Below are 13,778 nucleotides of genomic sequence, written 5' to 3'. Positions count from 1 at the left end.
GGGTTTTACCAAGTTGGCCAGGATGTTCTTGATCTCCTGACCTAGTAATCCACCTGCCTTGGCCTCTCAAAGTGCTGGGATTACAGGTGTGAGCCATCATGCCCAGCCTTTTTGCCAACTTTTTAATGGGATTTTTTTTTTTTTTGAGTCGTTTGAATTCCTTATGTTTTTGGGATATCAGTCCTTGTTAAATAAATAAATTATAGGTATTTTCTCCCCTTCAACATGTTGTCTCTTCACTCTCTTATTTCCTTTGCTGTGTAGAAGCTTTTAAGTTTAATGTAGTTACATTTATCTATTTTTGTGTTAGTTGTCTGTGCCTTTGAGGTCTTAACCATAAAATCTTTGTTTAGACCAATGTCATGAAGTGTTTTTCCGGTATTTTCTTCTAGTGGTTTTTACAGTTTCGGCTCTTATATTTAAGTCTTTAATCCATTTTGAGTTGATTTTTTATATGGTGAAAGATTGGAGCCCATTTTCATTCTTCTGCATATGGACATTCAATTTTCCTGGCACCATTTATTGAAGAGGGTATCCTTTCCTCAGTGTATGTTCTTGACACCATTGTTGACAATCAGTTGGCTGTAAATACATGTATGTATTTCTGGGTTCTCTCTTCTGTTCTGTTGGTTTATGTGTCTGCTTTCATACCTATACAGTGCTGTTTTGTTTACTATAGCCTTGTAATATATTTTGAAATCAGGTAGTATGATGCCTCCATCTTTGTTCATTTTGCTCAGGATTGCTTTGGCTATTCTGGTGGTTTTTTTGGTTCCATATGAATTTTAGGACTTTTTTTTTCTATTTCTGTGAAAAATAACAGTGGTGTTTTGATAAGGAGTAGACTGATTCTGTATATTGCTTTGGGCTATATGTTCATTCTGATTAATACTAATTCTTCTGATACATGAGCATAGTGTATCTTTCCATTTGTTTGTGTCCTCTTTCTTTCACCACTGTTCTGTAGTTTTACTTGTAGAGATCTTTCATCTCTTTGGTTAGATTTATCTGTAGCTTGCTTTCTTTTCTTTTCCCCTCTCTCCCTCCCCCCCTCCCCCCCTTCCCCCCCTTCCTTCCTTCCTTCCTTCCTTTCTCTCTCTCTCTCTCTCTCTCTCTCTCTTTCTTTCTTTCCCTCCCTCCCTCCCTCCCTCCCTCCCTCCCTCCCTTCCTTCCTTCCTTCCTTTCTTTCTTCATAGCTATGATTAATGGGATTATCTTCTTGATTTTTTTCAGCTCTTTTATTACTGGCATATAGAAAAACTGCTGATTTTTGTATATTGATTTTGCATCTTACAACATTACTGAATTTGTTTATTAGCTCTAAGTTATTTGGTAGAGTCTTTCAGTTTTTCTAAATACAAACTAATATAATTTGTTGAAAGGGACAGTGTGATTTTCTCTTTTCCAACTTGGATGCTTTTTATTTCTTTCTCTTCTCAAACTTTTTAATTTTCTTTTCTTTTTTTTTAAGACAGTATCATGCTCTGTTGCCCAGACTGGAGTGCAGTGGTGCAATCTCAGCTCACTGCAACCTCTTCCCCGCTGGGTTTAAGTGATTCTCTTGCCTCAGCCTCCTGAGTAGCTGGGATTATAGACGTGTGCCACCACACCTGGCTGATTTTGTATTTTCAGTGAAGATGGGGTTTCACCATGTTGGTCAGCCTGATCTCGAACTCCTGACTTTGTGATCCTCCCACCTCAGCCTCCCAAAGTGCTGGGATTCCAGGCGTGAGCCACTGTGCCCCACTAAAAGCCAATCGTTTTACCCTTTCAGCCAGTTGCTCTGGTTAGGACTTCCCGTACTATGTTAAATAGGAGTAGTGAAAGTGTTATCCTTGTCTTGTTCCACTTCTTAGAGAAAAGACTTTTAACTTTTCTCAGTGCAATATGTTGTTAGCTGTTGGTTTGTCATATATGGCCTTTTATTATTTTGAGATTTATTCCTTTTATGTCTAGTTTGTTGAGAGTTTGTATCATGAAGGAATGTTGAACTTTATCAAATGCTTTTTTGTGTTAATGAGATGATCATACAGTTTTTGTTTTTCATTCTGTTGATGTGATGTATCATATTAACTAATTTGTATACGTTAAGCCATCCCTGACTCCTTGGTATAAATTCCACTTCATTATGTTGTATTATATTTTTGATGTGCTGTCAAATTCATTTGACTAGTGTTTTCTTGAGCATTTTCCATTTATGTTTATCAGTGATACTGGTTTGTAGTTCTTGCGCAGTTATTTATTTATTTATTTATTTTGGTGGTTGTTTTTGTATACTTACTTGGTTTTGGTATCAAGGTAATGCTGGCCTTGTAGAATGAGTTAGGGAGAATTCCCTTTAATTTTTTGGAATAATTTGAGGAGAATTGTGATTTGCTCTTCTTTTTACGTTTAGTAAAATTTGACAGTGAATCCATCTAATTCTTTTTTGTTGTTGTTGTTGTGAGACTTTTTATTACTGATTCAGTCATGCAACTGGTTATTGATCTATTCATGTTTTCTATTTCTTCCTGATTCAATCTTGATAGGTTATATGTTTCCAAGAATTTACCCATTTTCTCTAGGTTTTCCAGTTTGTGAATTTGTAGTTGCTCATAATAGTTTCTGATGATCCTTTGTATTTCTTTGGTATCAGTTGTATTTTCTCCTTTTTCATTGCTGATTTTGTTTATTTAGGTCTTCTCTTTTCTTGGTTATTCTAGCTAGCGGCTTATCAATTTTGTTTTATCTTTTCAAAAATCAACTTTTTGTTTCATTCATCCTTTGCATTTTTAAAGTCTATTTCATATAGTTCTGCTCTGGCAGTTATTATTTCTTTTCTTCTGCTAATTTTGTATTTGGTTTGTTCTTGCTTTTCTGATTCCTTGAGGTATATCATTAGATTGTTTATTTGAAATCTTTCAACTTTTTTGAAGTAGGCCTTTATTGCTATAAAGTTCCCTCTTAGATACTGCTTTTGCAGTATTCCACAGGTTTTGATGTGTTGCATTTCCATTTTCATTTGTTTCAAGAAATTTTTTTATTTTCGTCTTAATTTCTTCTTTGACCTGATGGTGATTCGGGAGCATGTTGTTTAATTTCCATGTATTCACATGGCTTTGAAAGTTCCTCTTGGTATTGATTTATTTTCCTTGGGTCTGAGAATATACTTGAGAGAATTTCAGTGTTTAAAAATATGTTAAGACTTGTTTTTTAGCCTAATATATGTCTGTCATGGATAATGTTACATGTGCTAATGAAAGAAATGTGTATTCTGCAATTGCTAGATAAAATGTTTTATAAATGTCTGCTAGGTCCATTGGTCTGAAGTCCAGTTTAAATCCAGTGTTTGTTGATTTTCTCTCTGGATGATCCGTCTAATGCTTACAGTGGGATTTTGATCTCCCCACTATTGTATTGGAGTTTATCTCTCTTTTTAGATCAAATAATAATTTGCTTTATGAATCTGGGTCGTCCACTGTTGGATGCATATATATTTAGATTTGTTATATCCACTTGCTAGATTGATTCTTTTGTCATTACATATTCACCTTCGTCTTTTTAGTTGTTACTGCAGTTACTGACCTAAAGTTTGTTTTGTATGATACCAGTATACCTACTCCTGCTTGCTTTTCATTTCTGTTGGTGTGGAATATCTTTTTTCAAGTCTTTACTCTCAGTTTACATGTGTCTTTACAGGTAAATTGCATTTCTTATAAGCCACATATAGCTGGATTGTAATGTTTTACCATTTCAGCCAATCTGTATCTTTTAAGTGAAGAATTTAATCTGTTTACAGTCAAGGTTATAATTGATATGCAAGGTTTTGTTCCTGTCATATTGTTATCCAGGCTGTTTGTGTGTTCTTTGTTCGTTTTTCTTTTATTGTCATTGTGGTTTGGTGGTTTTCTGTAGTGTTTCTGTAGAACATTTGAGTTCCTTTTCTTCCTTATTTGTGTGATTACCAGTGAGTTGTATGTTATTGTGTGTCTTCATTGTCATCTGTTTACTCCAGGTTTTGGACTCCCTTTACTGTTTCTTGTACAGCCAGTCTAGTGGTAACGAATTTCCTTAGCTTTTACTTATCTGGGAAATTATTTCTCCTTTATTGGCTGTCAGTTTTGGTTTTTTTTCTTTCAGTGCTTTGAAATATATCATCCCATTCTCTCCTGGCCTATTAGGTTTCTGCTGAAAAATCTGGTGTTCGATGGGGGTTCCTTCATAGGTGACTAGATGCTTTTCTCTTGCTGTTTTTGGAATTCTGTCTTTTGCCTTTGACTTTAGACAGTTTGATTCTAATATGCCATGAAGACCTTTTTTGCATTCTGTCCATTTGGGTGTCTCAGAGTCTCCTGTACCTGGATATCTAAATTGTTTTTGCTAGACTTGGGAAGTTTTTAATTATTATTTTCATAAACACATTTTGTAACCCTTTCATTCTCTCTTCACCTTCAGCCCAATATCAAAAATTTGATTGCTTTGTATATGTGATAAAGGTTTTGCTCATTCCTTTTTCTTTATTTTTGCCTGACTGGATTATTTCAAAAGAGGTGTTATCACATCCTGAGATTCTTTTATTACTTGATCTAGTTTATTGTTGAAGCTTTGGATGTATTTTGTATATTATTCAACGACTTCTTCAGTTCTAGAATTTCTGTTTGGTTCTTTTTCATGATATCTATCACTTTGGTTAATTTCTCATTTATATTCTGAAATTTTTTTTGGCATTGTTTTTTATAATTCTGTTATACCTCACTGAGCTTCTTTAGAATCAATCATTTGAATCCTTTTTCTAGTATTTCATAAATTTATTTTTGATTGGGATCTGTTGCCAGAGAATTATTGTGTTCCTTTGAAAGTGTCATATTTCCTTGCTTTTTCATGTTTCCTGTGTCCTGTTGATATTGTACATCTGGTGTAACAGTCACTTCTTTCAGTTTTTGTTTTTTTGGTTTGTTTTTAGAGACAGAGTCTCACCGTGTTGCCCAGGCTAGAGTGCAGTGGTGCAGTCTCAGCTCACTGCAACCTCTACCTCCTGGGTTCAAGCAGTTCTGTCTCAGCCTCTCGAGTGGCTGAGATTACAGGCACGCTCCTCCACACCCGGCTAATTTTTGTATTTTTAGTAGAGACAGGGTTTCACCATGTTGGCCAGGCTGGTCTTGAACTCTTGACCTCAGGTGATCTGCCTGCCTTGGCCTCCCAGAGTGCTCGGATTAGAGGTGTGAGCCACCATGCCTGGCCCTCTTTCAGTTTTTTCAATTTGCTTTCATATAGGAGAACTTTTTCCTGTAGATGCATCTGTAGTGTTGGTGGGGTAGGACACTTTGGTTTTGATCCTGGATATGTGCAGTAGTATAGTCTCTATGTGATTTCTTCAGCTGTAAACAGCATCAATGATGACTGTGACTTCCTTAGTTTCTTAGGGTACAATTATTGGTGGAAGTTGCGGTGAAGTTTTGCTGGGTACTGGGACCCCAGATAGGTTAGTCTTTGGGTCCTGGTGGTGGGAGCAGTGGGCTGAGCATGTTTGTCCCTGGGCCCCAGGATGACATATGCTGGCACCAGGGTTAGTGCATCAAGGCAAGCTGATTCTTGGGCCTCTTGGTGGCCTAGTTGGATCCCAGTAATGGAAGCAGTGGGTGAGTTCTTGGGCCCCTGGGCAGGTGATATGGCATGGGTGATGACAGTGGCAGTGGCGGGGTGACCTCTAGGTCCCAGGTGGTACATGCTTATGTTGATGGAGGCTGTTATAGGCTGTGCAGGCTGGTCTCTAAGCCTGCAGATGGCATGTGCAAGGAGGTGCTAGCTGTGGTGGTAACAGCCAGGTTGGTATGTCCAAGCTCAGGCCCCTGGGAGGAGTATTCAGGTGCCAGTGTGTTGGACTGGGCTGAGCAATCACCTGGCCCTCAAACTGTGCTATGGCAAAGGCGGAGGGAGTTGAGGCCAGCCATGGTAGGCATGGTAGGCAGGGGTGATCCCCAGGCTACCAGTGGAATGCTCAGGTGGAGGGAGACAGGAGTTGTGGTGATACCCTGCCACTGGGCAGAATGGTACTGCCTCAGTGGCAGGCAGCCTAGCCCAGTGGATGGGGAAGGAATGTACCACCTGTTCTTCAGCCCTGCTACCTTGCTCTTGCCTCGGCCCATGGTACATTAGCTGGCAGTTCCTTGCATCTAAACACCTGGGGCAGCAGCCATGCTTCTCTTGCACTTCAGTCCTCATGCTGCTGGGTTCTAGTACAGTGTGCATTTTGTTGGGGTAGGGCTCTAAAATGACACATTTACTGAAGCTGCTTAGGTCTCAGGGAGCTTATGAAACGCAGTACAAGCTCCCTCCCTGGAGCAGTGCCATCACAGAATCTTTCAGCAGCTCTCTATTTTAGTTTCAGGGCCTGCGAAGGTTGAAGGGTTCTTCTGTGGCTAGGATTGCAGGAGTCCATGGTGGGAATGTGGACTGCTAAGATTCTCTAACCTGAGTCTCTCTCAGCATCCCGGCCCCATAGGCTGCCTCCACTTCCTTTAAGTATTTCTTGTCAGTTTGCTATTGAATTTCAGTGGTCTCTCTTGGATGATCTATTCAGAATGTGATTACTCACGGTCTTGGTTCTTAGTGGAGGAGACGAGTATGAAATGCCTCTAGTCAGCTATCTTCTTTCAATACTTTACATACTTACTATTTTAGTGTATATTTATTTACTCTGGGATGTACCATAAAGATTCTAGTATTAACATTATTTGGCCGATTATTTTAATGATTATATAGTATTGTATGAATAGTATTATATATCGATTTTCCTTTACCTGGTCTTTTACAATTGGGCGTTTAGATTGTTTCCAATATTTTGCTAATTTAAGTAGTGCCGTGATGACTCTTCTGGCACCTACATCTTTATATATATGCAATTATTTTCTCAGGTAAATTCCTAAATATCTGAGTGAAAGAGCTGCATGCTTCAAGCCCCCCCCCTTTTTTTTTTCGGACAGGGTCTTACTCTTTTGCCCAGGCTGGAACGAAGTGGCGTGATCAGCTTACTGCAGCCTTGTACTCCTGGGCTCAACGATCCTCTCACCTCAGACTTTCAAAGTGCTGGGATTACAGTCATGAGCCATGGCACCTTAAAATGATTCCTGGCCTATTTTACGACTTTTAAGGCATATTGAGAAGGTGCCTTGCAGAAAGGTTCTTTAAATATAATTTCCACCAGTGGCACCTGACAACAAATACTATCAGTTGTTTTCCTTGAAGCAGTAGAATCACAGTTTATTTTCAGGAAAATACCTGTTAAATGTCTGAGTCTGAATAATCAGTTTGTTTACTAGTAGCTCTTATAAATGGCCCTTCTTTGTTTTTGTTCATTTTTTTAAAACTTTTATTTTAGGTTCAGGGGTATGTGTGCAGGTTGTTTTATAGGTAAATTCGTGTCATGAGGGTTTTTTATACAGATTATGTCATCACACAGGTTCTAAGCCAGGTACCCAATAGTTATTTCTTCTGCTCCTCTCCCTCCTCCCAACCTCCACCCTCAAGTAGGCCCCAGTGTCTGTTGTTCATTTCTTTGTGCTCAGGAGTTCTCATCATTTTGCTTCCACTTATAAGTGAGAACATGCAGTATTTGGTGTTCTGTTTCCATGTTAGTTTGCTAAGGATAATGGCCTCCAGCTCCATCCACGTTTCCGCAAAATATATGATGTTGTTCTTTTCTGTGACTGCATAGTATTCTATGGTGTATATGTACCACATTTTCTTTATTCCGTCTGTCATTGATGGGCATTTGGGCTGATTCCATGTCTTTCCTATTGTGAATAGTGCTGTAATGAACAGTTGTGTGCATGTGTATTTGTGGTAGGATGATTTATATTGCTCTAGATATATACCCAATAATGGAATGGCTGGGTCTAATGGTAGTTGTGTTTTTAGCTCTTTGAGGAATCACCATATCGCTTTCCACAATGGTTGAACTAATTTACAGTCTCACCAACAGTGTATAAACATCCCCTTTTCTCTGCAACCTTGCCAGCCTCTGTTATTTTTTTGACTTTATATTAATAGCCATTCTAACTGGCGTGACATGGTATCTCACTGTGGTTTTGATTTGCATTTCTCTAATGATCAGTGATACTAAGCCTTTTCCACATTGCTGGTTGGCTGCATTTATGTCTTCTTCTTATTTTATTTATTTATTTTTTGTTTATTTTAAGTTCTAAGGTATATGTGCAGGATGTTCAGATTGTTACATAGGTAAACATGTGGCAAATGGCCTTTCATGAAAAAAGCCCAGTTCCATTTGCAAATCAAACAGTTGTCTAAGTGTTTCATCACAGGGCAGTCATCATACTTCATAGCAGTAGACTTTTTGAGAATTCCCATCTTGTCACACAAAATATAATAAAAATATATACCCAAGGATCAGAATTTAATTAATAATTTTTCTACTTCATGAAGGATATTCTTAAATATTCTTAAATATCTTCATCATGCCCCTTCCCCTGTCGTGGTGGTGAAGAACATAATAATTACTGGTACAATTTGGAGCCACTGCCTTGATTAATGCAAGATACTAGCAGTTTTATCCAGCATTGCTTTTATAGCATCAGAGCAAATGTCAAAACTGAAAAAAGCAAGTAACTTTTTATTAGTATTACCATGAAACAAATTGAGACCTCATGGAGACCTGAAAGGCTGTCAGAATTCTCCACAGGTCCCAACACTTTGATGATACTGTTCTAAACAATCCCTGTCTCTACAGACTTTCTGTCATTCCCTGGTTGACTAATTGAATGTGGTTCTTAGTTTTTAGGTGTGTGTTGAGAGTGGTTTCAGAAAGTTTACTTTTGCTCATACTAAAATGAGAGCATCCTGTGGAGTTAGAGTCATGTTGCTTTTTCATCATTTGTTTTCCATACCAGGTTCATCGTTGGGTCAATTATGAATCCATGCTGAAAGAATGCCTGGTTGGCAGAATGGCAGTTAAACCTGCTGTTCTGAAAGGTAAGTCATGCTGGTGCTAAACCGGCATAGATGTGTGGTTCATATGTGTTTTTTTTTTTTTTTAACTTGGATTTAAGCAACTAGATCTATGAAAATCACTATAGTTTTGTCATTTTCATTGGCCTACTGGTCTAGCCACTCCAAAGGTTTTCCTTCATTTCTTCTCTAGAATCATGTGGTGACTTTCCCTTAAAAGTACAACTGTTTTTTAGAGAAGGTTCAGTGTGAAGAGTACAGCACTTACGGTTGATTTTTAGATTAGTTTTTTTAGAATTTAATTTTTTAATAATGCAATCAAATGATTCAAAAATTAAAAAATATAAAAAGTTATGCACTGAAATTTGTCTTCCCAGCCTTGTCTCCCATTTGCCATGAACCTTCCGACTCTTTGCTCCCTCTTTACAGATAACCCCTATTCTTTCTTTAAACTTTTTCTAAAGTGTAACCCATTTTTTCCCCCTAGCTCTGAGATGGGACTCTAACCTGAGTGGTGTTTGAGGTCGTCTTTTTAATTAATAAGCTTCTTTCAGAAGATTACCTTTTGAAAGTTTTAGACATGGGATTGTAGTAGCAGGAATACTTTGCATAACCCTTGTCTATGAAGAAATGATAGCTGTTTCTTTTGAGTAACTCCTTAACCTTCTTACCAAAATTAGGAATTAATTTCAGCCAGAGCCTTTCACTACTTCATTTAGCGAGTTTTGTAATTCAAGGCTTTATTGACACAGACTTCGATTGGCAGTATCGAAATAGTACAGTCTGAACCCTAGCTCCATGGTCTATTGGCTGTACAATTGCTGGACCAGTTTCTACCTGTGAGCTTCAATTTCCCAATCTGTACAGTGCATGTAAAGGTTAATAAATAAAGATCATTTCTTTTTATTCCTGTTGCTGGAAATCAAGTAAAATATACCTCTGCACTTAGAATGTTGAAGCTATTTTTGACTCCTTTATGTGTCCCTGAAATTATCAGGCATAACAAGCATGTATTATAAGACATGTGTCTTACCATGTGAGATGTTCTGTTTCTGTGAAAAATAAAGTTATGATTATTTATTATTAGGACTAGGTGCAGTGGCACATGCCTGTAATGCCAGCACTTTGGAAGGCTGAGGTGGGAGGATCACTTTAGGCCAAGAGTTCAAGACCAGGCTGGGAAACATCGTGAGAACCTGATTACATAAAAACATTTTTGAAAATTAGCTGGGAGTGGTGCCTGTAGTCTCAGACACTCATGAGGCTGAGACAAGAGGATCACTTGAGTGAGGAGTTCAAGGCTGCATTGAGCTATGGTCACACCACTGCACTCAAGCCTGGGTGACAGAGCAAGACCCTTTCTCTTAAAAATAATAATAATAATAATAATACACATATATATGGTTATTATTATTGACAGGACACATGAGTGGGGTTGTGAATCATTTTGTGCTTCACAACCCGACTGATATTTAAAACCTTTTGGGATCATGAGCGTTTTTTGCTAGGATGAGGCTAGTAGCAGATAGTAATATGAGACAACTTACAAGACATTAGGAAGCAAAGATGAGAATTTTATGAAGCAGAAAATGTTGGTTGTGAGCAATGGGACTTTTGTACCAGTAGAGATTTAAGATACACACACGCACGCACGCACGCACGCACACACTCTGAAAGACCAAATAAGCAGTGGATTGGGGTCAAGTAATAAGTAAAATATTGAAAGATACAGTCAGAACTCCAGGGTCACTAGAACAAGGTGACCACATAAAAGGGACAAGCAGCTAAAGAGAAAGATTTAATGTGTCAGAAATAAGAAATATTGATAATAATTAAAATGAAGTGTTATTTTCACAGTACTTATATACCCTTCACCTGTCGGCAAGGACTGATCATTAGTCTCTGCTGGCTTAAGACTTACCAATAGAGACCATTAGCTGGGATAACCGCATAATTGTCCAAACTAAGACAATGTGAAGAATGAAAGGGTGCTCTATTAGTAATTATGCTAGAACAATAGTGGTAAACATTGACTCTCTGGCACACCAGGGCATGTGTTCACCCTACAATTAGAACCCCTAGATTAACTGGGAACAGAGGTTGAAAACAAAGGATGAAGTGGAAATCAAGGCTGAAAAGAGACTGTTCCTAACATGGGGGTTTGGGGAAATGGTGGATATTCTGAAGAGGAATTTTACACATGGGCTCTTTTTAATACCCAAAGCTTGAAACAGTCTTTTAAATGAGGTGACCTACCACATCCTCCAAAGCAGGGGATCCTGACTTTTTTTAGGCATCCCACAGTTGGACAGCTCTGGGAAGTTAGTTTTCACTTCATCTGATGGATTCTAGTCTGGCAGTGGTAAAACACCTGGGTATCTAGGAAGAAGCCAGAAAAGCTAACAGACTTGAAATATAAAACATAATACAGTTGTATTATTATCAAGCAAAGAATGAGTTGTATTTATCATAATCCTTTGTTTAAAAAGTATTATGGTAGGCCAGGTAGAGTGGCTCACACCTGTAATCACAGCATTTTGGGAAGCTGAGGTGGGTGGATTACCTGAGGTCAGGACTTCAAGACTAGCCTGGCCAATATGGTGAAACCCCGTCTCTACTAAAAATACAAAAAAAATTAGCCGGGCGTGGTAGCAGGAGCCTGTAATCCCAACTACCCAGGAGGCTGAGGCGCGAGAATTGCTTTAATCCCGGCAGAGATGGCAATGAGCTGAGATGGCGCCACTACACTCCAGCCTGGGTGGCAGAGCAAGACTCCATCTCAATTTAAAAAAATAATAAAATAAAATAGTATTGTGGTTTGTATTATGCTTTAAAAAGATGTATTAATAGTGAATGAAAGGATAAATTTTACTTGAAAAGGTAAACTTCAGTTATTGATAATTTATATCTGTGGAATACTTCATTATCTGGTAAAGATGAAAAATGAATGCTCATTCTTTGCCCTTATTCTTTGGCTGTTACTGTAGCTATTTGTCACATGTGGCTATTGAGCACTAGAAATATGCCTAGTGCAAATTCAGACATGCTGTAGATAAAGGGCACAGTGTATTTCAAGAGAAAAAAAAATGTAAAATATCTGATAATCTTTACTTGATTACATGTTAAAATGATAATCTGGATATATTGAGTTAAATAAAAATATACTATTAAATGTAACCTTTTTTTTTTTTTTTTATTTTGTTAATCTGGTTGTTAGGAAATTTAAAATTATACTTGTGGCTTGCATTATAATGTTTAAACAGTGCTGTTTTAGACCATAAGTGTACTTTAAAAAAATTAGTATGCCATATTTTTAAGTGATCATATTTTTCAGTGATATAGTACAGTCTCAGGAACATTTCTTCATAATTTCTCATTGCTTTGTTATAGTTTCTAACACTGTATTTTTAGATTTCACGACCTCTCTGTCTGGCAATAAAGCACTTAGAGTCATACATTAATAGAATACTTAACCGAAGAGGGATTTAGAGCAGTTTAAAAGTGAAGATACTGAGGCTTGTGTGTATTGTATCTTACAAAAGAGTACATAATTATTAAATTGATTGAAGAAACCATAGGTAAACGTTTTGTAAGGCAGAGAATTACCTCATTAATGTTACCTGCTTTTTCATTAATTCATTTTCTTTTAGTATATGCCAGTGGTTCTTAACTGGGGTTGATTTTGCTCTTCAGGGGGACATCTGGTAATGTCTGGAGACATTTTGGTTGTTAGAATGAAAGTAAATGCTACTGGCATTCTAATTGATAGAGATCAGAGATACTGCTAAATATCCTGCATTGCACAGGACAAACTCCCACAACAAAGAATTTTCTGGCCTAAAATGTTAATAGTATTGAAGCAGAGAAAGCATCTTATATGCATTAGTTTTTTATGCTTAAACATGCTGGTATTAGTGGCACATACGTGTCAAGCTGGTACGCACACATTGGACAGCTCTCTGGTTCATCCTAGGCAAACTCTGGCATCTGTAGAGCTGAGGATGGAGATAAACACCAAGACTCATAGCAGGCTGAGACTTTACTTTCAAAGATTTCTTTTACTGTCATAGCACTGTGAGCAAGGACAAGACAACTGTTGAATGAGCTGGCTGTCAGTTGGAAGTTCAACTTTTGTAAAGCCAGGGTTGTTTGATCTATGAGCCTAAGTTTCCTCTTTGGCAAAATGGGGACAGTTTAGGTAGACAAAGCACAAGCTCAGAGACTAACTGGGAGAGGAGAAGGAAGACAGTTACTGGTGGAGACAGGGAAGCTGGGAGTCATTCTGAAGTTGCACTTTACTGGACAGACAAGTTTGCTGTCTCAGCCTGGCTGCCTTAATTTGCACTTTCTGCTGTAGGGTCCATTGTTGTGATTCTTGCCAGAGAGAGTTAAGGAAACGTTAACTCAAAATGGGAAGTAAGAAGACCCTGGTTAGGGGGCCGATGCAGACCTAAACAGGAAGTGTGTCTTGCTGTAGTGGTGTGACTGACTAATGTTTTGTGTTAGCATTTGTTTTGTTTTCATAGAAGAATTTTGAACATGTGTATATTCATGTGCAGGTGATTCCAAATAAAAAAGGAATTGTAATCACTCTGATGATAGGACAGGAATGGAAAATAACTGACACATTGGAGAATTGATTAAAAAAAAGACAAGTGAAGCCAACTTAGGGAGAAAATATAAACTTCTAAAAATACAGCATATGCTGTGATTAAATGAAAAATGGAGGAAAAACTAATAAAGTAAATTAGTACTCTGGTATTTTAAAGCTTTTCAGTCTTTGGATTTTTCAGAATATGTGGGTTTGAACTACTAATTCTTCATTTTAATTCTGC

At 37.8% G+C, this 13,778-nt stretch overlaps 1 protein-coding gene across 1 annotated transcript in view; it reads left to right on the top strand.

Moving 5' to 3' along the window:
• Positions 1–13,778, top strand: part of LOC108294032 (cytochrome b5 reductase 4) — a 94,163-nt gene that overhangs the window by 39,991 nt on the left and 40,394 nt on the right. The window contains exon 5 of the mRNA XM_037733967.1: positions 8,886–8,967. Coding sequence (XP_037589895.1) covers positions 8,886–8,967 — 82 coding nt within the window. The remainder of the gene's footprint in view (positions 1–8,885; positions 8,968–13,778) is intronic.

Source organism: Cebus imitator, unplaced genomic scaffold (genome assembly GCF_001604975.1).
Source record: "Cebus imitator isolate Cc_AM_T3 unplaced genomic scaffold, Cebus_imitator-1.0 Scaffold558, whole genome shotgun sequence".
In the NCBI taxonomy this organism is placed as follows: Eukaryota; Metazoa; Chordata; class Mammalia; order Primates; family Cebidae; genus Cebus; species Cebus imitator.
This window is presented reverse-complemented; position numbering and strand designations above follow the sequence as displayed.